The 26,934-nt window shown below is 57.0% G+C and overlaps 8 protein-coding genes across 8 annotated transcripts in view; 4 read left to right on the top strand and 4 right to left on the bottom strand.

The window, feature by feature from the left end:
* VTJ04DRAFT_114 (uncharacterized protein) overlaps nt 1-368 on the bottom strand; it is a gene marked incomplete at both ends in the record, with an annotated part of 4,650 nt that extends 4,282 nt beyond the window's left edge. The window contains one exon of the mRNA XM_069358795.1: nt 131-368. Coding sequence (XP_069222724.1) covers nt 131-368 — 238 coding nt within the window. The remainder of the gene's footprint in view (nt 1-130) is intronic.
* A 1,122-nt stretch (nt 369-1,490) lies between these two features.
* VTJ04DRAFT_113 (uncharacterized protein) lies at nt 1,491-2,714 on the bottom strand (the record flags this gene model as incomplete). The annotated part of the gene is made up of 1 exon (XM_069358784.1): nt 1,491-2,714. The coding sequence occupies one exon, from the start codon at nt 2,712-2,714 to the stop codon at nt 1,491-1,493; it is 1,224 nt and encodes a 407-aa protein (XP_069222723.1).
* A 1,858-nt stretch (nt 2,715-4,572) lies between these two features.
* On the top strand, nt 4,573-6,543 carry VTJ04DRAFT_112 (uncharacterized protein; the record flags this gene model as incomplete). Its single annotated transcript, XM_069358773.1, has 1 exon — nt 4,573-6,543. One exon carries the CDS (start codon nt 4,573-4,575, stop codon nt 6,541-6,543), a length of 1,971 nt encoding a protein of 656 aa, XP_069222722.1.
* Nucleotides 6,544-7,227: 684 nt separating this feature from the next.
* Nucleotides 7,228-8,124, top strand: VTJ04DRAFT_111 (uncharacterized protein; the record flags this gene model as incomplete). Its single annotated transcript, XM_069358762.1, has 2 exons — nt 7,228-7,478; nt 7,548-8,124. The coding sequence occupies 2 exons, from the start codon at nt 7,228-7,230 to the stop codon at nt 8,122-8,124; spliced, it is 828 nt and encodes a 275-aa protein (XP_069222721.1).
* A 1,441-nt stretch (nt 8,125-9,565) lies between these two features.
* Nucleotides 9,566-14,438, top strand: VTJ04DRAFT_110 (uncharacterized protein; the record flags this gene model as incomplete). The annotated part of the gene is made up of 5 exons (XM_069358751.1): nt 9,566-10,336; nt 10,414-11,732; nt 11,807-12,618; nt 12,692-13,605; nt 13,674-14,438. 5 exons carry the CDS (start codon nt 9,566-9,568, stop codon nt 14,436-14,438), a joined length of 4,581 nt encoding a protein of 1,526 aa, XP_069222720.1.
* Nucleotides 14,439-15,200: 762 nt separating this feature from the next.
* Nucleotides 15,201-17,622, top strand: VTJ04DRAFT_109 (uncharacterized protein; the record flags this gene model as incomplete). Its single annotated transcript, XM_069358688.1, has 6 exons — nt 15,201-15,554; nt 15,611-15,881; nt 15,937-16,324; nt 16,402-16,759; nt 16,825-17,090; nt 17,172-17,622. The coding sequence occupies 6 exons, from the start codon at nt 15,201-15,203 to the stop codon at nt 17,620-17,622; spliced, it is 2,088 nt and encodes a 695-aa protein (XP_069222719.1).
* A 397-nt stretch (nt 17,623-18,019) lies between these two features.
* Nucleotides 18,020-18,964, bottom strand: VTJ04DRAFT_108 (uncharacterized protein; the record flags this gene model as incomplete). The annotated part of the gene is made up of 2 exons (XM_069358577.1): nt 18,020-18,671; nt 18,768-18,964. 2 exons carry the CDS (start codon nt 18,962-18,964, stop codon nt 18,020-18,022), a joined length of 849 nt encoding a protein of 282 aa, XP_069222718.1.
* A 2,265-nt stretch (nt 18,965-21,229) lies between these two features.
* On the bottom strand, nt 21,230-22,278 carry VTJ04DRAFT_107 (uncharacterized protein; the record flags this gene model as incomplete). Its single annotated transcript, XM_069358467.1, has 2 exons — nt 21,230-21,400; nt 21,478-22,278. 2 exons carry the CDS (start codon nt 22,276-22,278, stop codon nt 21,230-21,232), a joined length of 972 nt encoding a protein of 323 aa, XP_069222717.1.
* Nucleotides 22,279-26,934: the final 4,656 nt, after the last annotated feature.

Here is a 26,934-nt window from a genome sequence, read left to right as displayed (position 1 = left end):
GGTACGGCGAGATCGGGTCGGGGGGGGGGGGGCGGGTGTTGGTCCTTTTTGCATTCCTTGGATATTGCGCGGCGTGGCTTCCAGGGCAGCAGAAAGGACCTCAAACGAGACACAAGTTCCTATCTCTCACCTTTGCCATCTCGTGAACCTGAAGGCCTCCTTGGCAAGGAGCGAGACGAAGGATCGGCTACCGGCGCGGGCGACGCAGAATGTGTCGGGGAAGATGAGCTGGCTTCGGTGGGGGCTGCGCGGCCCAAGTTATTGTTGTTGTTGTTCTCCTCGTCATCGTTGTCGACGGCGACTCGGGGAGATTGAGAGGTGGACAGGCCGGGCGCCACCGACTTGATCGCGGACCATATCCCCGCCATGATGATGATCCTGGGCGATGGAGCAGCATGTGCGCGATCAAGGTGGCCGCCAATGGCCTCGAGTTAGTGCGAGCGAGCGGCCGCGGGTTTGAGACCGCAGGAACCGCAAGTTCGGCTCTGTTCAGTTGGTGCTGTCGATAGTAGATCGGAGTTCGCGGCCTCGGGGAGTCGGAGGTTGGGAGATGCCGCGGCCGTGGCCTTCGGGGGCTCCAGCGGGCCCGGCTTGGCGCTAAGTAGTTACGGGGAGCGTCAATGACGCCGCAAACAAGTGAAACTCGAGATGCAACTGTTTTGTTCAGGGGTTGGCCGGCCGTGGAGACATTGAGGGGGAGGCACGAGAAAGCGAAGTGAGAAGGGGGAGGGGGAACGAAATGAAGCAGGTAACGTTGTTCACTTTGTGGAGTAGGTGGCTGGCCGATAACTAAACAAAACCTAGCGAGCTGGGACTCGAGGGGTGATCAAAGAGGCAGAGGCGAAGACATTGTTGTGCGGCTGAAGAAATCGAGGTTTTTGTTGGTGGCCGGATTTCCTCCTATGCCAGACAGAAGAAGTCAAAACGTCAATAAGTCTTGTTTCTGTCCATTACAGTATTTCTTTGCAACCCAGTTGTACATAAGTACATACGTAGGTCGTCTTGCAGCCACCTCGTTTCCAAGCACGACGTGATTGCGTTGCATCATCGAAGCGCAGTGCCGGTCGGACATTTTCCAATCTTGGAATGGGGTGGTCCCTTGCTGCCGCTCCCCGCGAACCCGAGGGTGAAGCTCCCGGTTCTTGCGCGGGAGCCGCACACTCCCGGACAAACAAGGCCGATCATCAACCGGCATTGGCGTCATGGCTACGGCGTCGAAATCCGCGGGCGGATCATACGTATGTATGGAACTACTCCGTACCTGACAAACCCCAGGATCAATCCACCCCATGTTCACCTCCCTGGCCACGTTTGCGATGGAGTCGATGACGTAGTACGGAGTAGACGGCCCAGCGCTTCGTTTTGCTTTTGCAGCGGGACGAGCGGGAAACGCCGCAGGCTTGTGATTCTCGCATTCGCACTCGCTCGCTTTGCTTCATTGCATTTCTTTGTTTAGACTCAATGACTCTAGGGAACCAAACAACACCCTCTCAAATCACCATGGCAGCCATTTCCTGTTGTGGCACTCCTTCGCCGGATGCCTCCTCCTCTTCGTCGTCCTCATCCAGATCATACATGGGGTAGGTTAATAGGGCAGCGATACCTCCTAAGGCGTCCAAGCGTTTGCCGCTCTCATGGTCACTGCTGAGGAGGCGTACCTCTCCGCCGTCAGCCTTGACCTTGTCGACGATTGCCACGTACTTTTTGCGCGTAGCGAGGTCGAGACTTCGGAAGAAGGCGTTGTTGACGAGCAACACTCCCCCTCCTCGGCCAACGGCGCCCTCGTTGACGGCCTTCTCGACAGGCTTGGTGCCATACCATGCGCGGCCGTCATCCTTGCGCAGACGCTCGTGAAACTGGTCCATGAGGTTGGTTTCGGTGGTGAACTTGGAGTTGCTCATGGTTTTCTGCACCTCGGGGCTCTTGAGAACCTCGTTGAGACCATGGACATGGCCGGAGCTGGAGTGGATGACGAGAGCATCTTTGGCGATGCGCTGCAGTTCCTTGTCGCCTTTGCTCGTTGCCTGGGTTTGCATGTAGGCGCGAAAGTCCTGGGCCACAAAGCCCGGGCTCGCGAGGAGCAGAGTGCGCGGGATGCTGAAGTCGACGTTGGCGCGGAGGGCGGCCAGGGTTGTTTCGTAGAAGCGCTCCATGCCCTTGGACGCCTCGGAAGCGCCGGACCGTTTCTTGGGAACAGTCACTTCGACTCGCTGCTTGACGACGGTGCGGAACTCGGTGATGAGGCAAATATTGGCCAGCCCCTCCTGCATGACGACGGCAGCTATGGCGTCGGGGCGGTCCTCACTCAGAGCCTCCTTGAGCATTTGCAGGGCCACCGAATCCCAGCCTGCTTGCTTCCAGATGGTAAACTTGATGTCCGCCTTGTCGTAGCGGAGAGTGATGGTGTGGTGCTGGCCGACGTTGACATATTCGTTCTCATTGACGACCGTGCCTGACACCTTGAGCTCCGAGACCAAGGGATCGAAGAAGGTTGACTTGACGCGTATTGACAGGTTTGTGCGCACGCTCTTTGCTGCAGTAGATCCGGTGGAGGTGGTCAAGGTGACCTTGCGCCAGGCCGGGGCGTTGATGATGTCGCCCTCGGCGATGAGGTTGTGGGCATGCCACATGTCCTCGGGCTCGACAATGAGGAGAGAAACCCCATCATCGCCCTCGACGGACTGGAGGGTCTGCCTTTTTGATGCAAATCGCATTGCGTCTGTGTTCTGTTCGAGCTGTCTTGGATCTGATGCGGAGGTTCACTGTGAGGAGAAAATCTCCAGACCAACCGCGTCGGCGACGATGTTGTCGAAGCCGACGATGACGACGAGGTTCTGGCGACTTGGCGCGATGTTGCTACCTCGGGTATGTCTGAACCCCAAGGATCGAGATACTGGAAAAGATATCGTATCTCTTTCAACCGCTCGGACGCGGTTCGCCTGGACCTCGGGGCGGATGGTTTTGTCTCATGTTGAACTTGTTCAGGTGTTGGAATTGATGGATGGCGGGGTGTTTGCAACCATGGTGGGGTGACTGTAACGGTATTTACGTTACCGTTTTGCGCTCGTGTGCGGCCCAGGCTCAAACAATACAGTATGTTACACACGGCCTTGACATGCCACAAGAAATGCGATGCGACGCCGTCTTCGTCTTCAGCGGCCGATGCAGTTCCTGAAATATCACATCCACCCGATCCCGTCTCAAACAGATGTTGACATGCAAGTATTTCGGTCTCTGGGAACAGAAGAGATGTTGCCATTCGCTCGGATTCGAAGTCGTCGGCCAATAAATCACATTGCCAAACCTGGCTGCCAGTTTCGGCAGGCAATTCATTCTTCTGCAGCTCCATGTCCGCAATACCTTACTGCTAATCTCAACCTAGGTTCCCCTCATGTCCAGGTCTGAATGCTTCCCGCATGGCATGCTGGCACCACACCCACTACTTCGTACGTTACGGCATTGAGTCTATCGGCAATCACCGTCCTTAATGGAGCCTAGACCTGTGCTATGCCTGCTGAGGAGAAGATGAGAACGAGTTGAATTCCCCATTTCGATGAACAAAAAAAGATGTGACGGCGCGACTGGGCATGGCCGGACAGCCACAGACATACGGTACCTACCTAGTATACTATGAGGTATGGACGCCAAGGCTGTCTGCCCCTCCTCACCCATCTGACCATGTAGGATGTGAGGCACTGGAAGGTGAGATCTGCATCTGGCGCGTGTCTGCAGGCCGCGTGGTTGGGTCAAAGCGGCTGTAGGTCGCCAACCTCCCCTACCTGGGCCTGCCGAGCTGTTGGGACGGTCTGTCTTCACACCCGAGCAGATCGGGCGGTGTGCCGATGCAGGTTGGCGGCGCGATGGTTTTTTTTTCCAGGCTGCAGTCTGTCACACTCTTGGAGATTGGATGATGGAGCGACATGTCTGGAGTACTATGTATGTCCGGTATGTCCTCCTCAAACGCCACCACCGGGACCCGATGCAGGCATCCATTGATGCGGCTGGTGCCTTGCTCAGCGAGCGGCCGCTGTCGTTGCACATCGCCATCGCCAACCATACGGTGTAGCAACCTACTCGCAGTCAAGTCAAAAAGACAACCATCCAGTTCATGTTTGTCAGCTTTGGACCTGCAGCACCTCATCCCACACAACCTGCAAGCCTTCGCTGCACAGAGCTGTACATGCCGCCGAGCTGCAGCGAAGATCCGTCTTGCAAGTTACGTGGTTCACCTTGTTGGCCAACATTTTCTTCGGGTCAGCTACCTAGGCGACCTTACCCATTCACTCGGGTATTTGACTTTTGTCGCTTCTTATTCTTCATCCCACCCCCCTCAGGTGGTCGTTCGTCCTATCTTTCAACCACTTCTCTCATCTCGAGTCGCGTCGCCGGCAACGCTGCTTTGGTCCTTGCGAGACCTTCCAGAGAGAACTTCCATCAACAAAGCTTGTGTCGACATCTTTCGCAAAGCTGGGTCGCCAAACAAAACCGAGTGGGAGGATTGAAGGCCGGTGGTCTATTCCAGTCCGTCCCTGATCGAGGTTACATCCGGCATCACCCACCACCACCACCACCATGAACAGCCTCCTCGCCCTTGCCAGCACCTCGGTGCTCAATGGGGGGTCCATGTCGGTCCAGGACCTCGAGGATCGAATCCCCGGCTTTTCATTACTCCAGGATTTCTTCAAGAAATGGCTGCGCCTGGACCTGACCACCTTGCTGACGGCCGCCGCTCTCATGGGCGCGGCCTCGAGCGGCGCTCAGAGTCTACAGGACACGGGCTACAAGATCTATTGGTGGATAGTCCGCTTCCTGACTGCCTCCATCTCCATCGCAGGCCACGACAGGCTGAACCGCGAGGTGCTCAACTGGCTCGGCGCGCACGTCCTCAACAAGCGCGGCACCCGCATCCTGACTGCCAACTCGGAGACCATCCAGAACGACGCATGGTCGTACCGTCGTGTGTCCCAGGAGCGCAACGACTACCACCATGAGAAGCGGATGCCCGTCCAGTACCTTCCCACCTTCGGCACCACTTGGTTCATCCACAAGCGCCGGCTCTTCATGGTGCGCCGCATCCTGACCTCGAGCTCCGCCTACCACAGCGCCGAGTCTCGCACCCCCGACGAGTACGCCGGCGCTCCCGAGGGCGATGAGCCGCTCGTCGTCATGTGTCTGGGCCGCTCCGTTGAGCCCATCAAGCGCTTTCTGGAAACGTGCCGCGAATTTGCGGACAAGCAGCGCGAGTCTTACATCACGGTCCGCAGCAACAAGCGCACCTACAACGACAGCTGGGACGTCACCATTCTGCGACCCCTGCGGCCCCTCGAGACGGTTCATTTCGACGAGGACCTCAAGGCCGCTCTGGTTGCCGACATCGAGCACTACCTGGACATCAACACTCGCAAGTTCTACAACCGTCGCGGCATCCCCTACCGCCGGGGCTTTCTGTTTTATGGTCCGCCGGGCACCGGCAAGACCTCCCTGTCTCTAGCTCTGGCGGGCCGCTTCGGCCTCGAGCTGTACCTGCTGCACATGCCGAGCGTGCGCAATGATGCGACACTCGAAGAGCTCTTCACTGCACTCCCCCCGCGATGCCTGGTTCTCCTTGAGGACATTGACGCAGTGGGCATCAAGCGGCGCGATCGCCGCAGCCATGACAGCGGCTCGGGGAGCGACTCCGACTCTGACGGTAGCGACTCGGACTCGGATAGCGGCTTTGGCCGCCACTCCAGATGTTCCCTGTCGGGCCTCCTCAACGTTCTCGACGGCGTCGCCTCGCAGGAGGGTCGCATCGTTCTCATGACCTCCAACCACGCCGAGAAGCTCGACAAGGCCCTCGTGCGCCCCGGCCGCGTCGACAAGATGCTGTACCTCGGCCACATCTCCCAGCGCAGCGCCGAGCTCATGTTCCTGCGCATGTTTGAGCCGGACCCTGACGGCACGGGCCCCGCGGATAGAGCTGTCAACCTGCCGGCTGACGAATTGCAGAAGCTCGCGCTCGAGTTCAGCAAGGCCATCCCCAACGAGGTGTTTACGCCGGCGCAGGTTCAAGGGTTTTTGCTCAACCACAGGGACTCGCCCGCGGCGGCTGTGGCGAATGTCGGGGCCTGGGTGAAGGAGGAGCTAGCCCTGATTGAAGCGGCCAAGGAAAAGGAGAGGAAGGCAGCTGAGGCGAGGAAGAGGAAGCGGAGGGAGAGGAGGAAGAAGAAGAAGAAGGCCGAGAAGCTGGCTGAGGCGTTGAAGGATGTCGACTCGGACGAGGAGTTGGAGCAGCTGAAGCAGCGCATGGAGAAAGAGGCGGAACGGAAGAGGAAGAGAAAGGGCAAGGACAAGTCGGACGGGATTGCCAACGGGGAGGAAGAAGAGGAGAAGGAGGAGGGATCCAAGGAGGGAAGTCAAGAGGCCGAGAAGACGAGCACAAATGGCGGCAGTGACGGGCGGGAGAATGATGTCAGCGAGTCTGGGAAAGAAGTGGAGAATGAAACCAGCAAGGAGGAGCTCAACGGCGATGGCAGCAGTCACAAGCAGGAGCAGGAGGAGTAGCCCAAGACGGTGCAGGACTGGAAGGGGCAAAGACACACATCCATTCATGAGACGAGGCGTTAGGGTCGGTGCTGGTGTTTTCGGCTTGGCTTGGGGTCAGCGAATATCATGCATGCTCTCACGACACGGTTAGGGATTAGGAGTTGAGGTGCTTGGAACAAAGCGCATTTCTTCTACGACACTTCTACTGTATTGACAATGAAACCCCACCACGGACTCTTCTGTCGTGGGTAGAGTCATGTTTTGGTCTTAGATGTTTTTGCTGTTGGCCGGTCCAGGTAGGTACGTGAGGTGCGACTTGGGAGTTTGACATCAGCAAGCTCAAAGATTCTTCTGGCTCCTTCTCCGGATGATGTGTTGACTGATGATGTCTTGACTGGGAAGCTGCCCGGTGTTCATGACTCTCACCTTCATGACTCTTTCCATGTTGTCGTTCATGACTCACCTTCCATGGAGTCATGGCCTCAGGTGCTTGACTCTCCAGAACATATATACCCCCCCCCCCCCTGACCCCCCCGACTCTTGTCTTCGAATCCTTTCACTTGATCCAACAAGCGAAGCTTTTCTTTCAAACAGGCAGCGCAAACAAGAATCATATCACAAAGTATAATAATTACCTCTCACAGCGTTATTTCATCCACCTTTTCCCAGGAACTTGCTCTCCCGTCCATCACCTCCATCACCATGGTCCCGCAAAGTCCTTCCTCCCTCCTCGAATCCCAACTGCTGACGCTGGGCACCGTCATGCAACCGGAACCCACCATATACGGCCCGCCCGCCAACCTCAAAACACGTCTTGAGGACACTTACGACAAGTTCGCCTCGCACCCCAATGGACAAATCTCAACCCACTACAGCCAACAAGTCTCGTACATGTACAAGTTCATGACTCACCTGGGCACCATGCGCAGCCAGAACCCGCCTGGCACCCTCTCGCGCCAGAACAGCCGCACCCAACTCAACGGAACCTAGACCGGACTTGAGGATCAGGTGGACATCAACAGCGACGACGAACGGAACGGCAATGTCAGCCTGCGCGGCCTGCGCGTCCTCGACGTGGGCTGCGGCTCCGGACGCCCCGCCACGTCGTTGTGTCTGGACTACGGCGTCGACGTCACCGGGGTGGACTTGTCGGCCTGCCAGCTCGAACTCGCCCGCAAGCACCTCGACTCACCCCGCTCCAGCCCCGACGAGAGAGGTCATCTTGACCTGGTGCACGGGGACATCATGGACCAGCACTTCTTCCCGGAAAGCTTCGATGGGGTGGTCGGGCTCGGCAGCCTGGCTCACCTGCCGAAGGAGGAACAGACGGTGTTCCTGCACCGCGCGGAGAAATGGCTCAAGCCTGGGGGCTTGCTCATGATCAAGATCACGACGGACGAGGTGGACCGCAAGGAGAAAATGGTATCGGTGGGACACCAGCAGGGGCGGTTGTATTGGAGTGGTTGGGGAGAGGAGAAGATGTTGCAGGTCCTGGGTTCGCTGGGGTTTGCCATCTTGGACAAGGAGAGCAATGCGAACGTGGACGGACTCAGCGAATTGAAGTACACCTGGGTCATCGCGAAGAAGTCCGGTCTCTGAGTTCTAGGAGCGCAAGACTGATTTCAAGATTGCTCGCTTCTCGGCTGGGAGCGAATGTCATGTTGACTTCCTACTGGGAGGATGCACAAGACGAAGGTAAATAGTTCTCAAGGGACGTCACACCGGTAACTGGTATATCAACCCCGTATCCCATCTTGACACCCGCACATGCATTGGGAGTGAAGTGAAGCCGTCATAACTTTTGGCCATGAATGTGCAACGTCCCTTGTCAAGCATTGAAGGATCCATTGACGTCAGCTGCATGTATGTAAGTAGCGAAGCGAAGTCGGGCTTCGGTCAAACGACTCTGTGGATAGGGCTGTCGGGATTGATCCGACGAGACCAATGCAACCCCGATTCCCGATCGCTTGCGTTGATCGCGTCGGGTTTCCTGCTTGAAGACAAGGATCCTGAGACCTCTCGAAAAAGGCGCGCTGGCCGAGTCTTCACTTGTTGTGTGCTGCTCACGCCATTTCGCCGGCACCGCTGCGTCAACTTTAACCCCTGAGGGCTCCTCTGTTCTCACGATGCACGCGAGAGCTTCCCGTTATCATGAACCCCGATGTTCGTCTGAATCGCAATCACGAACTCAAAGCGGGCCGCTATGGATACCTCGCTGTCCACAACGGATGGCCCGGAGACCCAGTCAAATATTTTACCCCTGAGCCATCGCTTGGCATCAGAGAGGGCCAGGCCTGCTTCGACACGTGAAAGTTCCCCTATGGAACCAGGAAACAGCACATCATTGGCGGAACAACGACAAGCTTTTGGTGTCCGGCGGGCCGGAGTGGGTGGGTAGCAAGCAATCGACCTTAGCTCTCCACCGACTAACTACCGGACACCGGGTACGCTAAGCTCGCCGCGGCATTTTGACCAAGGACACTAACCAAATCCCGGTTGATCTTCCTGCTCGCTTCCAGACGGGACTCACTTGTCCCGTCACAATGGATGGGTGTGACGCTGCGGCTCTTGCTGTCGATCGTTGTTCAACTCTTGACGGAGCAGCATCACCCGGATCAATCCCGACGGAGATTGCTGTTTGGACAGTCGGGGCATGAACAAGTGCCCGATGGGGGCTGAGATAGCTCTGGAAGTTCTGAAATGAAAGATCCCCACCACGATAACCAGTGAGTGTTCTTTGTTGCGGGACTATCCCGACCGCGCTGGTGGACATCAACCTCCCTGGGTGGTGTGTAAGCCGGAATCATCCCGACACACCCCAGCATCGGCCACGATAGCGCCCCACCACGGTATTCGGGGCTCGGATACGGAGCGATGGAGGAAATCCAGCCCTGCTTGCGAACCGTGATGAAGGCCCGAGGGAGGAGGTATGAATATATGGGGGATTCCCCCCAACCGTCCTTGGCGCTGATGATGGAGGGATTCCGAGTTTGTGACTTTGGCCATCGACATTCGCTTTCATCGACCTCGCTCCCCTTCCATGGCTGCGGACGAGACATCCGCAAGCAAACCACCAGCCATGCCGGAGCAGCAGCAGCAACAACAACAAGAGCAGCCAGCTCAGCAGGCTTCTGCTGAGTCAACCACTCTCAGCGCCCCGAGTAGCAGGGCGGGTACCAGCGACTACGACGACAGTTCGGAAACTGTGGGAGATGACGACCCGTACCGTCGGAGAGATGGTCCTCAAGGAAGGCGTTCGATCGAGAATGTGTTGGAGGAGGATGAGGCTACCGAGTTGAGGCGCATCGCCACGGCGCTCTCCCAGCACCGCTCACGCCCGGGGGCTCCCGAACCGACTGCTGACTCGGAAGATGCAGCCCTCAACCCCGAGTCGGCCGATTTCGACGTCACCAAGTGGGTTCGGAACTTCATCAGCCAGCTCAACGATCAGGGGCATACGTCGAGCAAGCTCGGTGTGCTCTGGCAAGACCTGGATGTGTACGGTTCTGGGTCGGCTCTGCAGCTGCAGGAGAACGTCACTTCGGTGCTGGCCGCTCCGTTACGCGCGGGCGAGCTGTTCCGCAAGAAGCAGCCGAAGCATATCCTCCATAGCTTCAACGGTGTGCTGCGCAGTGGCGAGTTGCTCGTGGTGCTGGGCCGTCCAGGGTCCGGGTGCAGCACGTTCCTCAAGGCGATTTGCGGAGAGCTGCATGGCCTGACCTTGGGCAAGTCGTCGCGGATTCACTACAACGGTGCCACCATGGCCGAGATGAGCAGGGAGTTTAAGGGAGAGGTCATCTACAACCAAGAGGTGCGTTTGTTTGTTGACCCCTGACCCAAAGTCTCCCGGTGGCTCGTCTAGGTACTGACGGCACATGTTTTGCGCAGGTTGACAAGCACTTCCCCCATCTTACTGTCGGGCAAACGCTCGAGTTCGCCGCGGCCATGCGGACCCCGTCGAACCGGATCGACAACATGCCGCGTGCCGAGTACCACCGGTACATTGCTCGAGTCGTCATGACCATCTTTGGTCTCTCTCACACCTACCACACCAAGGTGGGCAACGACTACATCCGCGGCGTGTCGGGCGGCGAGCGCAAGCGCGTCAGCATCGCCGAGATGATGGTCGCCGGATCGCCCATCTGCGCCTGGGACAACAGCACGCGCGGTCTCGACTCGGCCAGCGCGCTGCGTTTTGTCGAGGCTCTCCGCGTGTCCTCCGACGTCGGCACTCACGCCCACGCCGTCGCCATCTACCAGGCCAGCCAGGCCATCTATGACATCTTTGACAAGGCCACCGTCCTCTACGAGGGCCGGCAGATCTACTTCGGCCCTGCCCACGCCGCCAAGGCCTTCTTTGAGCGTCAGGGCTGGCTGTGTCCACCGCGCCAGACCACCGCCGATTTCCTCACCTCCATCACCAACCCGGCCGAGCGCGTCGCGAGACCCGGAATGGAGCACAAGGTCCCACGCACCCCGGAGGAGTTTGAGCGGTACTGGCTGGCCTCACCCGAGTTTGCTGCCCTGAAGCGCGAGATGGCAGAGTACGACGGCGAGTTCGCACCCGGAGAAAAGCGCGAGGCTAGCCTGGCCGCGCTGCGCGAGCGGAAACGCCATCGTCAATCCAAAGGCGTGCGCGCTGGCTCGCCGTACATGATCCCCATCCTGTCGCAGATCAGGCACAACACGATCCGCGCATACCAGCGGATCTGGAACGACATTGCCGCGACGGCGGCGCATATTTTTGCGCAGCTCGTGCTGGCGCTCATTATCGGGTCGATTTTCTACGGCAACCCGGACGCAACGGCCGGGTTTGATGGGAAGGGGTCGATCCTGTTCATGGCCATTTTGTTGAACGCGCTCACTGCTATCGCCGAGATTGACAGTCTGTACGCGCAGCGGCCCATCGTGGAGAAGCACGCGTCGTATGCGTTTTATCATCCCTTCACGGAGGCGGCGGCCGGGCTGGTCGCCGACATACCCGTCAAGTTCTGCACGGCGACCGTGTTTAACTTGATTGTCTACTTTTTGGCGGGCCTCCGTCGGGAGCCGGGCAACTTCTTTCTCTACTACCTCGTCTCGTACATCTCGACGTTCGTCATGACCTCCGTGTTTCGAACGCTGGCGGCCGTGACCAAAACCGTGTCCCAGGCCATGGCTTTGGCGGGCGTCATTGTACTGGCGTTGATCGTTTATACCGGCTACATGTAAGTCCCGCTCCTCCAAAACACCACGTCGCCCAAAGCATCTAGTGAGTTGTTGCTGACCCCCTGTGTTCTAGCATCCCCGTCCCTCAAATGCACCCCTGGTTCGGCTGGATCCGCTGGATCAACCCCATCTACTACGGCTTCGAGATGCTGGTCGCCAACGAGTTCCACGGGCGCGAGTTCACCTGCTCACAGATCGTCCCGCCCTACTCCCCGCCGCAAGGCGATGCTTGGATCTGCGCCAGCGTCGGCGCCGTCGCGGGCCGTCCCACCGTCAACGGCGACGCCTACATCGACGCCATGTACGGCTACAAGTTCTCCCACGTCTGGCGCAACTTTGGCATCCTGATGGCTTTCCTGGTTGGGTTCACCGCCATCTACCTCACCGCCGTCGAGCTTAATTCGACCTCTGTCAGCACCGCCGAGGCGCTGGTCTTTCCGCGGGGTCGTGTTCCGGCGCATCTGGATCCCAAGCGTGCCGAGAAGGCGGGCGACGAGGAGGATGGGGCCGTCGAAGGTGGCAAGGTGCACACGGAGTCGGTGCCGGCGAAGGGCGAGAAATCGGAAGGAGACACACATGGCTCTGAACCTGAGGATGCGGGTGCCGTTCGCATGGAGCCGCACAAGGACATCTTCACCTGGAAAGACGTGGTCTATGACATCCCCGTCAAGGAGGGCCAGCGTCGGCTGCTGGACCACGTGTGCGGATGGGTCAAGCCCGGCACGCTGACGGCGCTGATGGGCGCGTCGGGCGCCGGCAAGACGACGCTGCTTGATGTTCTTGCGCGCAGGACCAATGTGGGTGTGGTGACGGGTGATATGCTTGTGAATGGCCGGCTGGTTGGGGCGAACTTTCAGCGCCAGACGGGTTATGTGCAGCAGCAGGGTAGGTTTCTGTCTTGGAGTTTGTCATTTGTGGTGTAGGCTGATCTGAGGTATGCTGACCGTTTGACTTTCAGATCTCCACCTCGACACGGCCACCGTCCGCGAAAGTCTGCGCTTCAGCGCCATGCTCCGCCGTCCCAAGTCCGTCCCCGTTGAGGAAAAATACGCCTTCGTCGAGGAGGTGATCAAGATCCTCGGCATGGAGGAGTACGCCGACGCCGTCGTCGGCGTGCCGGGCAACGGCCTCAACGTCGAGCAGCGCAAGATGCTGACCATCGGCGTCGAGCTCGTGGCCAAGCCCAAGCTGCTGCTCTTCCTGGACGAACCCACCAGCGGCCTCGACTCCCAAAGCGCCTGGAGCATCTGCGTGCTGCTCCGCCGCCTCGCCGACGCGGGTCAGGCCGTGCTCTGCACCATCCACCAGCCCAACGCGATCCTGTTCCAACAGTTTGATCGGCTGTTGTTCCTCGCCAAGGGCGGACGCACTGTATACTTTGGCGACATTGGCCGCAACTCGCAGACGCTGTTGGATTATTTCGAGAGGAACGGCGCCCGCCACTGCGGAGATGACGAGAACCCGGCCGAGTACATGCTCGAGATCGTTGCGCAGGGAACCAACGATAAGGGCCAAGACTGGCACGATGTGTGGAAGCAAAGCCCGGAAAACAAAGAGGTGATTGCCGAGATTGACCGCATCTGTGCCCAAGCAGGGGCTGGCGCCGGCGAGGAGCAGACGGATGAGGATGCTGCGTCCCGAACCGAGTTCGCCATGCCTTTCTCCGCGCAGGTGTGGGCGGTGACGAAGCGTATCTTTGAACAGTACTGGCGCATGCCGGGCTACGTGCTGGCCAAGCTGCTCCTGGGTATCATGTCGGGGTTGTTTATTGGGTTCAGCTTCTTCAAGCCGGACGGGTCGCAGGCGGGCATGCGGAATGTGGTGTTTGCCGTGTTCATGGTCACGACGATTTTTACGACCTTGGTGCAGCAGGTGAGTTTTCGGTTCTTTTCTCCTTTATCTTTCGGTCTGTGTAGCTGACACTCGCCGCTCCTCTTCAGATCCAACCCCTCTTCATCACGCAGCGCTCTCTCTACGAAGTCCGCGAGCGCCCCAGCAAGACGTACTCGTGGAAGGCTTTCCTGGTGGCCAACATGGTGGTAGAGATTCCGTACCAGATCTTGACGGGCATTCTCACCTTCGCGTGCTTCTACTACCCTGTGGTCGGCGTGCAGGCCTCAGCGCGGCAGGGGCTCGTGCTGCTCTTCACGATCCAGCTCTTCTGGTACGCGAGCGCGTTCGCGCACATGACCATCTCGGCGGCGCACGACGCGCAGGCGGCCTCGAGCGTCGTCATCCTGCTCACAATGATGAGCACCATCTTCAGCGGCGTCCTGCAGACCCGCCAGGCCCTGCCCGGCTTCTGGACCTTCATGTACTACGTCTCGCCCTTCACCTACTGGATCGCCGGCATCGTCGCCACCATGCTGCACGATCGGCCCGTTGAGTGCTCGCCCGAGGAGAGCCTCACGTTCAACTCGCCGCCGGGGATGACGTGCGCCCAGTACCTGGCGCCGCTGGCCGGGAAGGCTCAGGGCGTGCTGCAGAACCCGTTCGCGAGCGAGGGGTGCCAGTACTGTGCTTTCAACATCGCCGACCAGTATCTGGAGGGTGTGGACATCTTTTGGGCGGATCGGTGGCGCAACTTTGGCATCATGTGGGCGTATATCGTGTTTAATATGGCTGTGGCCGTGGCGTTGTATTATCTTTTCCGCGTCAGAGGGGTGTCCCTTTCGGGGCTGTTCAGGAAGTTCAAGAAGGACTAGGAATAATAAGTCGAGGATAGAGACACGGGGAATAGATGGGTAATAGATATATCAATAGACTTTTGTAGATAATAGAATAATGGCTCACCATCACATTGACTCTGTGCCGCAGCCATGGGAGGTATCCGGAGATATGGATACCTCTCTGGACCAGGTATGGATCCAACTTCAGGGATATCGAGTCATGTCGTTGTGCTTCCTTCGAACGCGGGGAAGGGAATTAATTTGGGGCCAGGCACCAGGGGTCTCAGCTCATCCAACATTATGGTCGAGATGGACTGTTGGTGGACAGCGCGCTAGCCGAGGGAAGAGTTGTGATTTTCCCCTCTCCTCTGTCAGGAACAAAAACACTCCCTCGTTTGTGAAGCGGAAGGGTTTGCCAGCAACACAAGCCCAATGCCAAGCTCCCATACTTAGGCACCATCGGCGCTAGCAAAGGCAGCAAACCCCACTGTCTGCATCTCCCGTTCAGCTCTCGATCCAGATCGTCTCAAGGGGGAGGATCTCCATGGCCATGAATAAGTACCATGCAGCTGGATGGTATCGAGGTGCATCCCAACCGCCCAACATCACAGGAGACGGCAGGCTGCTTGTCGCTCCCGCGCAGGGTAATATAACTTGGCCGATACCCAGCCTCTTCAACAGGCCCCTTTGTTCACCTTGCAACACTCCAACACAATATCATAGGAGCGAAGATCGTCCGTCTCCAGCCATCTCTCATTCCTACAAACTCAACATTTCCGAGACCCGATCCCTCCAACCATGGCTGCCACAACCAAGTATCCCGGCGCCGGCCTCGCTCTGCGATACGTGAAGGTTTTGTACGGTGAAGAGGCTGGGAGAGAATACTATCGCTATGGCTCGACCAAGTATTTGCCGGGAGCCGTTTCGCCCCTGATCCAGGTCCGCGAGGTGTTCATGATGATCCTCATGGACCGCCTGACAGACAAACCGAACTGGCACGAGAAGGTCTTTAATGACGAAATCGTGGCCAAGTGGAAAGCCGAGGCCCTGAGCATGCCTGAGGCGGACATCTACAATGAAATTGTCGACCCCTCTCGCAAGGTGCGCATGCCCAGCCGCACCAGGTACATGACTGAGGAGGTGTTTAACTATGTGAGTGTTCGTCCATGTACACTGACGGGTGCCTGCTGTTAACAGCGCAACAACAGTGCATTGAGGAGCTCCGTTGCAAAGCCAAGCACTTCGAGAAGACGGGCTTGATCTTCACGCTCAACTCCTCTCGGGCCTCTGACGCAGAGTCCAACGAGGTAAACACCGTCATCAAATCCGACTCCCTCGTGGACGAGGAGCTTCGCCAAGCCTTTATCGCGGCCTTCGAGAAGCTCCGTGCCGAACAGGGTGATAATCCCGACTGGCACCCTGATACCAATGAGATGGTCCAGGACCTGGTCCATCCCTCTCTGTACCCCTTTGCCTACGGTATGTTGAACTCCTCCCTGTTACCAATGGTTCTTTTCGACTAAACGTTGCCTAGGACAGTCCAACTTCTTCCAGGGGGAGGTTGTCGGCGTGGAGGACGCCATCGACAAATGGTCTGGCAAGGGGAAGCCTATCGAGCCGACCAAGGAGGGCCCAAACGGGGAGGGTAATATCCAGTGGAATGCCTGGGACCGGATCCCATGGGCGTTCTATTCCCAGAAGTACCAATGGCTTCCGGCCAATCTTGCCTTCCAGGAGGACGGGACCGTCCGATTTACCAGCTACATCAACAACCTCCACCCCAAGAGACATGCCAGCACCTATCGCCTGATCGAAAAGCTCATCGACATTGCCATCCCTGCTTGGGACAGCGTTTGCAGCATCAAAACGGTCACAGCGTCTGGCCAAGATCAGATGCGTCTACCGTTTCCTCCACCTGTTGAGTAAGTTTTCTGCTCTACGCATTGGCGCGCTGTGTCCAATTGTACGTAACTGACTGCTGGGCCTTTCACTCTCTCAGCGAAGAGGACGATGAGCATTTTGAGCCCCTCAACCCCGAAATCCTAGCGGAACACGAGGCCAAGAATGGCCCCTGCGATGTCCCTAGGTACTGGGAACCCGACTGGCTGGATGATGATGAGATTGAGGAAGCCATGGAAGATGAGGAAGCCAAAAACGAGCGCAAACTTCAGCGCTACAAGTGGAGGGAGATCCGTGATCCCATCCTTCTGGCTCCCAACAAGTGGGAGCCCATCGAATTCAAGGTCTTGCAGAGCATGCGCGAGAGGTTCCGCGACACGGGCCTCCAAGTCATTGTCAAGATGGCGTCGATTGAGCTCACGCCGGAGAAGCCCGAGTTTCCGGCTGGAGGTTGGCACGTAAGTTGGACCGAACCCCCTATTACAGAAAAGGTGGTACATACGGAGAGCTGACGATGATACAGATCGAAGGCATGTTGAACGAACATATCGTCGCCACGGCTCTGTTCTACATCGACTCGGAGAACGTGACCGAGAGCCATCTCTCGTTCCGCATGGCCACGGAGACCGACCAGAGAGAACTCCGAGATCAGTGCGGTCAGGGCGCGTTCGGGTATTACGAGCGCTTGTATGGGAACCGGCTGGGCAGTAGTTGGGACACAGACACAATCCAGGTTTATGGCAGCGTCAAGACTCCCCAGGGTCGGTTCCTTGCGTTCCCGAATGTCTTGTAAGTCCGGCCTGGAGCAGTGTTGACTTCACAGCCTGTTCCTCCCTTGAAGGAATCGTCCTGGTATTGACACACCTCCAGCCAGCATCGCGTCTCCTCGTTCCGCATCCAGGATCCAACGAAACCGGGTCACCGCCGCTTCATTGCCCTGTGGCTCGTCGATCCCCACACGCGGATCATCTCGACCGCCAACGTCCCGCCGCAACGCTTCGACTGGTGGTGCGAGGCCACTTTCGGAACCGGCGAGGGCGCCAAAACCGGAGACTTCCCTGCAGAAGTGTTTCAGCTTCTTCTGGAGCGCGGCGGTGCTGAAGTGGTAAAGCCGTCGGAGGAGCTGCTGAGCTCGCTGCGCTCCAAGCTGCCAGCCGAGATTCTTGAGATGGTGCGGAGCTCCGGTCCCGTGCCTGAGGGCTTGATGACGTTGGAGGAGGCACGAGAACACAGGACCCAACTCATGAAGGAGCGGAGTGCCTTCATTGAGAGGAGCAAGCGGACGGACTGGCGTGGCGATTACTCTTTCTGCGAGCACTGAGCAGAGAATTTGGATACATCCTGGATAAAGCTGGGCACTTTTTGGGTCATGGAAACAGTACAATCTTGTGCGACAGCTCATGCACATCCAATGGTATTGGTCTCTATCGCTAGCCCTTTCTGTGACTGGATACCCCAAAGTTCTCGCAATATCCCGAATTATTCCATGTCACTCACTGATGAATCATGGACAGTCAAGGGTTTTGAGAAGACGTCTTCAGGTTTTAAGATGTAACAAACAAGTAATACAAACATGGTCGCTCAGAAGAGAAGACAAGACACACTCCTAGTCGACTCAACACCCCACCCACTGCCCTCCTACATAACAGTCCTTCCGTCCTAGCCTTTGACCATTCCATCATCACCCGCCCTTTGACGTCCAACTTCGCACTCTCCCATTACTCTTCAGGTTCCTCGGGATCCTCAGGGTCCTCCGGGTCTTCAGGGTCCTCAGGGTCCTCAGGGTCCTCAGGGTCCTCAGGGTCCTCAGGGTCCTCAGGGTCCTCAGGGTCCTCAGGGTCCTCAGGGTCCTCAGGGTCCTCAGGGTCCTCCGGCTCCTCCGGCTCCTCAGGCTCCTCGGGGTCCTCGCTCGTCCACTTATACACACTCAACCTATTCGGCCCACCACACACCGTCTCCGGCTCGCCCGAGCACGCCATGAAGCAATCCTCCTCACTCGCCAGCGTGCTCTCCTCGTGCAGCTCCGTCCCGCAGAAGCACTCGGCGGTATACTCGAGACCGAACCACAAGTACCCGCTCTCGCGGCAAAAGTAGCCGCACCCCTCGATGGTCATGTCGGTCAGCGAGAAGGCGCTGGCGCCCGACAGCGCGCGGCCCGTAGACAGCTCGGCGTAGCAGCCCACGTACTCGGTCGTGGTGACGGGCGGGTCGTGCGGGTAGGGCGAGACGGCGGGGGGTTCCTCGGACACGCCGTACAGCGAGAGACGGTTGGGCCCGCCGCAGGTTTCCTCCGGGTCGCCGCTGCAGGGCATGCCGCAGTCCGTGGAGAAGGCAGGGAAGGAGCCCGCGGTGAGAAGGTCGCCGCAGTAGCTGGGGATGGGGTTAGCCTGCATGGCATTCTCTGGGGTCGCAGTCGAGGCTTGAGTGGTACGTGGTAGGGTTATGAATCAGGGAGTCAGAACTTACCACTCGCCAGAGTATTCCAGGCCCCAGAGCTCAAAACCCTCGCAGTGAGCCTCGCAGAGAGCCGGAGTCATGTTCTCATAGTCGATGAGGCTCGAACCCGTCAGGGCCCGGCCGGGGACTTCGGTGTAGCAGCCATAGTAGTAGGACTGGGCGAGAGCGGCGGGAACAAAGGCCGCGGCAGCAAGGAAGCGGTTCATCCTGCTGAGAGAGAACGTGACGAGTACTTTCTGCTGAGTCTCTTCCGGGAGTTGACTGGTTAAGCGTTGAGTGTCGAGAGAGAGGCGAGGCTGATGTTGCGATGGTGAGAGGGGATTGCAACATCGGCGGAGGGCAGATCGAAGCCTATTTATGCTCTGTTAAGCTTTGGATGTTCCGCGTATGATGCTGTTCGGAAATCTGACATTCGTGGTGTCCATTATTGTCAATATCTGCCCGCGCGCATGTCAACCAGCCGTCGTGACACTGCGGGCCGTGTCCTCTGCTGCTTTCCTCGTGACGGCACTCTGCCTTGACGCTATCCAGTTTCCTCGTTTTTTTCCTGGCCTTGTCTCCGACTCAGAACGTAGATTTACATTTTTGTTGTTGAGAGCCGCGGCTGGCCGTTCAGCTGCTGTAGGTACGCGTGGTTTGCCCGATTCTCCGATCCTCAGATGACTCAAAGCAGACAATATCACATGCAGCCATCGCAATATCTCCTCCGGAGCCCGTCCCGGAGCGCTGACCGGTGGTTTCCTTAGCCAACGTCCGATGTAGCGTGCTGCCGGGCTGCTAGAACCGCATCGGACTGCTATTGTCTCAGCCCGCCGCCATGACGCGCGCGAACCCGTGCTAGAATCCTTGCGGAGATATAGGCAAAAGATGTTCTAGATGGGTCTAGCAGCCTCTTCGAGGACTTTCTCCTGTGTGTTCCGTCAAGCTTGATGCAGCCACGTGCTCTCCGATTTGTCCTCTTCTCCGTCACCGAGCTCGAACAGCGGAGCTGTGAACGGCACCATGCATCCGAGGCGGACGCTGCCGGTCAGGGGCAAACTGCAGTTCTGATTTTGATGTGGGTGCTGCGAGTGAATTGTTGGCTGACTGAAGGCGGATGGCCCGTTTGTCTTTGTTCTCATGCATTACCGTCGTTGATGTCTTTCGACAATGATGTCATGTTAGGTCTTAATGATCAGAATTAACAACAATAAACGTCAGGGGCTCGAAGTAGATTCCTGATCCAGGTACATATAGCCGAAAGCCAACAACATAGTGCCAATGACGGACCAGTATATGGGTGCTCATAATCGTCAAGAAACCTGTGTTACACACAAGGGAAACGAGATCATGTCGGTACTTCAGCTAGAAACAAGACCGACGGCTCACTGATCATCGACTAGAGGATGTCAACAGTGTAGCACTACACCTGCATTAATACCATATTGTAACCTAGTACGACAGGTTGTGCTTGTGGGGTTGCATATGCCGGTTGATCTAGATACTATTGGTTTTTGTTTCATCTACAATCCTCGTAAACTCCGAAGGCTGATATCGCTTCCATGGGTCTGTAAACATTCCCTTCTGGGCCTTCAGTGTGACTCGGGAAATTTCTCAAGGGAAACCGACATTAGGGTATTGGCCCAGGGGGTGTTAACCTTAAATGATTGAACTTGATCCCTCAAGGAAACGTTAAGACTTAGGACTCGATTACCGCCTATTCGTAAACCAAAAGGGCGAAAGAAGTTCCACTGTATTTCCCGAAGACATCGTCTCCATCTCTGTCCCAAGCCCAAGGCTCTGGAACAAAGCAAACATCGCCCGGCCCCAACCAAGGCTCTCTGCCGGTCGGGTACTAGCATGTCGTCTCGCATTCCAGCACACGGCAGCCAGCAGGAAGTGGTCCGGTCTTGGTGCCATCCTCCGCGACATGTGGGACAATACTGTCGACGTTGTTAGGTCCAAGGCGGGAAGGCTGTGGGAAATGAACATGTTCTAGTCAGGGAACCTTATATAACAGCATTTCTTGCATGCCACATGTCTTCTTCAGGTCAATCACTACCCACCCTAAGAGTTCTCAGCCAACCTGTTCTGAATAGCCTGCGTCAATATATTGTTTCATTTCCAGAAGCCCTCAGCTTATGTTTGACCACGTAGGTGGATTGTTCAGCGCAGAGATGAACCTTTCTCATAACTTCGGTTGACTATGTACCAGAGCAAGCCATAATGACAAACAAATTGACCACCTAGCAGGCGATGAGAAGCTCCAAGAAACTTGTCATCACGAAGCGCCGCCTTTACAACTGAATGAGCATCATATCAATGTGGTATTATTTTGAAGAATCCAAAAGTAATAGAGGAATACATGAGAATCAAGAAACATCACCGACATCATGCCACCCCAAAACCCCCTCCCTCTAAAAGCGTAACACCGAACCCACTGAACGCCGCCACCCTCACACAGCAAAAATTAATCTTTAATATAGCATTATTTACATCTCCATATCATAGTACTTGCTCCACTCCTGGGCGGAACCGTCGTACATGACGACGTTGTCGAAGCCAAGGATGCGGGTGAGCGTGAAGTACCAGCTGGAGGCGTAGCCGCCGACGCCGCAGTAGACAATGATCTGGCCGTAGCTGCGGCTGACGTTGTAGCCGACCTAGAAGGCGGATTGCAGTTAGTATTACGTAACTTGGCGTACAGGGGGAAAGTAGGTATGTATGGGAAAAGACGTACAGCACCGCGGAGCATAGCGAGAAGCTGGATGGGGCTCTTCCAGCTGCCGTCGGGGTTCCAGATGTTCTTGGCGGGCAGGCTGACGGCGGAGGGGATGTGGCCGGGCTTGTCGGCCCACTCCTCGAGCACGAGACCATCGTAGACGTCCTTGTCACGGCCGTCGATCAGGACGATGCCTTGGTGCCTCTTGTTGATGTTGGCGGCGACGTAGCTGATGTTGACGAGGAAGCTGCGGTCCTCGGTGGCGGTGTAGGTGCGCGGGACGGGGGTGGGCACGTCGGTGGTGGTCGGGAAGCCCTCGTTGGTCCAGGCGGGGAAGCCGCCGTCCAGGACGGAGACACGGCCCTCCGAGATGCCGGCGTACTTGAGCGTGGTGGCGACGCGGGGCGAGGCGGCCTGGGGGAAGGCCGGGTTGCCGACGCCGTTGACCAGGACGATCTTGGTGGCCGGGTTAGGGTTGCTCACGCCGACGGAGCCGAGGGTGGCGAAGACGTCGGCCGACGGCGGCATCTCGAGCAGCAGATCGCCGGGGCCCATCTGGCTCCACGCCGAGACGGGCTCGAAGGGAAGGCTGACGCTGCCGGGGATGTGGCCGGCGGCGTATTCGTCGGCGGACCGCAGGTCGATCACGACCAGGTCAAGGTGCGGCTTGCACTTGTTGAGCCACCAAGGGCTCACGGTCGGGCCAAAGAGGTGGCACACGATGGGGGTGAAGGTACGCTCGGCCAGCGCCTGAGCGTTGACGGCAGCACCCGCCGCGAGGGGCAGGAGGCCGGAAAGGAGGGCAGTGCGGCCAATCATGGTGATGGTTTGCTGTTTGCGCTTGGACACCACACGACGGGATGGAGGGAAACGAGAGGACTGTGCGCCGGAGGATTTGTTTCAAGCGAAGAGAGAAGAGGAACGGACACAGAAGTGGTGTGCGGCACCTGGAACTTCTGGAACGAACCGAAGATTGTTGATGAAGGGCATCATAGTATTTAACCTCTTCATCCGAGAGACCCGGCCACGTGGGAAAATGTGGGAACTGCCGTAGAAACGGGCGGCGGGAGCACTAGGCTCTCCTAGCGCCAACAAGGCTTCGGTGATTCCATGGTTCAATGTTACCCTATACTGCCCGGTTGGGGCGCGGTCATGGGCCTTGGAACAAGATTGCGAGGGTATGGTATAGGGGGTTACTGCGGGGAGATTGTAAGGGTGGCGCGGCTCCAGGGGATTCCACCTGGATAGTGTAGAGAATCGTGTGTTCGTGTCGCCCAACATGGCCCGGTTTGCGTTGGGTACGTCGTAATATTGGGGCAGCCAACAAGGCGGGATCCCGCATCGTTCAACCATATTAACCACTTCTGGCAAGCAATGCTCTGTGCAATGCCTGCTGGCTGCTGATTGAGCCTGCAAAGACGGCCCGGAACCTGCCGGGAGCTGTCCACGGTGCGGGGTGAGGACGAGGGGATAGGTTCTTCAAGGCCTTGATCGGTTTGTCCGCGTTTGGTTCACAGGGAACATATGTCCCATACATCCCGGGCCTACACCGAAAAAAAAAACTTGGACAACCCCTCCATCGGTAAGCAGCCAGCTGACGGTCTCAAGCAGATACTCACGATCCAATGCTTCATCAGCCAGCGGAGAAGGTGTTCTGCGATGGAGTATTACGGTTACTATTCTCATCCTCCTTGGAACCCAGTCGGCCAGAACACAAGCAAGCTAGGCAAATCCTGTCGTTTGTTCTTCTCTTTTTGGAATAGGGTCAGGAACCGCAAGGAGCGTCAGTCTTGGGTTTGCAGATCGGCAGCCACCCGGACATCCGACCATCCGAACCACAGAGGTTTGCCGCACCGCCAGTCAGCCACATCGCTCCACGGCCTGACGTCGCCGACGCTAGGCAATGCGAGTACGCAGTGGCACAAAAAGAGGGATAGTGGCTGACTAGAGGAAAATCATAGCACAACTCGTTACTTTGGACTTGAACATGTGATGGCATCGAGGATATCAGAGCAACATAACAATGCTACGCATCGCATTCGTGTGCAACTCTGCGAAACCTGGACAAAAATGCGCATAGACACCCAGAATAACCTGAAATTCAAATGACGAGAAGCGAAAGGGGGCTTTGCACGAAATACAACGGAAGAAGCTCCGTCGCTACGACTGCAAAACTTGTTCCGGAGATTGTTGTTATGCGCTCGAGCCTGCTCCCAATACCGCAGGCCTCCTCGCCTTCGGTCTTCAACCCCCTGGTCAATCAACAGCCGGGAAGATCCCGGGTTTGGTTCCCGGCATCCCTGCCTGCAGGACGCAACATAATTGGACAATGGCGAACCAACAGCCTCTCGCAGCCGACACCTGCCCGAGTCTTGGCCAGCACGATCTGGGGAAGCGGGGTCCAGCCAGCACAACTCAATTGAACACTACAACACAACATCCGCTTGCGAAGACCCATCTCCACGGGACCAATGCTTCAGGTCAGGCACGCGTGGAGAACAGCACCATCACTAAGGACACATAGTGTAAGTTGCTAGCGCACCAGTGACATAATTAGAAGTACGCACGTTCTTTATCAGCTGTCAACTATCTTCAACTTAAAAGCCGAGGATGCCCAGGCAAGACTCGACGGCTGGCACAATGGACCTGGCTCGGCGAAGGCCACTTTCGGTGGTGAGCGATGGCAGACTGTGTTGAGTGCAGACATTACGTAGTGCAGGTAAGTGCCGAACACGATGTGCATATTCAGATCGGCGAACTGGTGGTGCCTCCACATCAAGCCACTCTTCAACGCACAGCACACGCCACAAGTCAAAGCACGCGGGGTTATGGCTTGTGCTTAACTCTCTCCGGCTGACCGACACTATGGTGACAACTGCTACTGAGCTACTGGCAATACGGATACGTCGGGTTCTCGTCTTTGTCGTCTTTTAACTACACAATAGTCCGTAACGAAGGCAACGAGAGAGAGCTTTCTGGATTTGAAGTCTCCTTCCCAGCAGGCGAACGCAGGACGAGCCTAACCACCACTCGTCTTCCTCGCAGCAACAGGCACGCTAGACGATTGCCAACCCCTCTTTCAACGCCCATGCTCCGCTCTCACAGAACATGTGATGCCAATGAGATGCGGGGTGCGAGAGGCTATTCCCTGCTGAATTCTTTTGAGGCGTACCTCTGTTTCCTAGTGTACACTACACAGTACATTGCTGGGCACTCATGTTGGTCAGGTGATCAGAGAAGCATGTGTGAGCGAATGAGTACTACCTGACTCTCACAAATCAAGACTGGTGTGTCAACTCCAGAACTTGATGCCAAGCGGTCAAGTCAGGGGCAGGAAACACACAACACCCCTTCTTTCGAGGTCAAACACAGGGAGGCGAAGATCAGACTGAGGAAATCCACTACCTTAGTGTTTTGTACCTGAATTGCCACGTGGGAGACCAAAATTCTCCGAGGCAAGTGGCAAGTGGGTTTCGGAGAGGCGACAACTAACGGAAACACCTAGCGTGAGACTACTCCGTCGTCCAGCTGAGACGAAAGATATCCACGTGCTGCGGAGGCGACCGAGGGCTCGAGAGCAACATGCCATCAATCCCCCTTATCGTCAGCACCATATGACCGAACTCGGACACCAAGTCCTGATCCCCATCCCCAGGGGAGTCACCACAAGAAATCTGGTGGGCAACGACGATATCAACAGTTTTCCATGACGAAGTACGGAGTACGGAGTCCAGGACTGCCCATCCCCGTTTGAACGAGCCGGTCCACTCCCCATCAGTCAGCACGTCATTCAGCAGAGCTAGTAGTGCGGGGTTGATCAAAAGCGCTCGTCACAGTCAAGTCAATCCCTGGTTGCTTGTTGACTGCCGGAGGGGACAAAAGTTGATGAATGCGAGTGTAGAATGCGTTCTAGAATTGTGTTGTTTCGTGTGGCGAAAGAGCTGGCGGTCGGCTCCCTGGGTCGATTCAGGCGGATGTTGAAGCAAATAAAGCCACAGACACGGGCCGCCATTGTGGCCAGGAACGTGAATGTTGTGCTTCGACTCACTTTGTATTTCTGCGCACGGCTCGGGACGGACTGCAATGTTTCATGGAAAAAAGGGGCGCGGTTCTGAAAATAAATACTGATCAAACATTTACATCTGCAGAGGACTCTGGTGGACGTTGTATCATGCTTGTTTCATGTAAACAACAGCCTCCTCTGACACTGATGAGCTTCGGCCCGGGTGTTTTCCAATGGTTGGATCGACGCCGTGCTGATGCGTAGGTACTGTATTTAGTGTATGTGCGTCTGCATTGGAACCACAGAGTATGCAGCCATGGAAAAGACCATTCAAGGCCGCGTCCGGCACTCCGAACAGCCCGTCGGGTCCGCGACACCATCACAGGATAGACTGGCTTTTGGCTTTTGATTTTTGGCTCTTAGACCATCCGCGCCGTCAAAAGTCAAAGTTGGTGATCGTCCGGCAATTGTGTTTGTCAGCTCGACTAATGAATGCCGGATGACCGAATTGTCCATGTCAAAGCGCGAGAGGAGTGTCGGTTTCGGGATTCGGATGACTCTTGAGTACGTAATCCAAAGGCGGCCAAAGGAGGGTGTTTAGACTCGAGGCAAGGAGAGCCGGGATGGTGCAAGCGTTGCGAATCAGTGTCGTGTGTCGGATTCGGTCTGCCATGCTCTCGGGGTCTCAGGGCTAATGAGGCTAGTCGCTGGGATACTTCTGTCTTCTCCACAGGAGGATTCGAAGGATTGCAAATCGCCAAAGTTCCCTGAGCCCAAGTTCCCCGTTCATACATATTACTGTCAATCATCAATTGCTCGTTGCGAGATCCATCCCGCCATCTTTCGGGGCGCAAAAATATGATGCGCTGCGACGCACAGAACCTGGTTATACGCAATTATCCCCGCCGCAGGATGAATCAGTCGGTATGAAGCCGTCCACAGGTTGCAGCCACACACGGCTGCATCCCAGAATCGCTGTTGCTGAGGTGGCTGCCGTTCCATTATGCTCGTAAAGCTGGATACGGAGCGCTCAGTCCCCCCCCAAAGACCGAATCCCGCAGCGTATCCGTCGCGGGCACCATAGCATCGCCCAAGGAACTAGAGAAAGAGTTAGCAGGCGTTGATGGCAACCGGCGGCTTTGTCAGAGTTTTATCAGGCCGTTAGTGTAGCACCAGAGACACAAAGTTTGTCTTGTCCAAGACGTGATGCTGGGACGGCCTCAAGAGCCTCAGGGTCCGGGACCCGAAAAGTGGAGTCGGATGGGCCCGAAGAGGGTTAAGCCCCTTTCTTGTGTTGGGACTTTGGCCAAAGCTGCCAAAGCGGCTGGGTAAAGTCGAGTCGAATGACACCTCGCCTGTGCGTCTTCGGCAGAGCGGGGTTCACCGGGTGTCGCTCGGCCGGGGTGCCCTACGTAACTGATGGAGGGAGGCCCGTTCGCCGCCAGCTCGGGAACCAATCAGCGAGGGCGTCC

The sequence above is a fragment of the Mycothermus thermophilus genome, assembly GCF_041956435.1.
Source record: "Mycothermus thermophilus strain CBS 625.91 unplaced genomic scaffold VTJ04scaffold_1, whole genome shotgun sequence".
NCBI classification, from domain to species: Eukaryota; Fungi; Ascomycota; class Sordariomycetes; order Sordariales; family Chaetomiaceae; genus Mycothermus; species Mycothermus thermophilus.
Note: the sequence above shows the minus strand (reverse complement) of the source record. Positions and strands in the feature narration are given on the sequence as shown.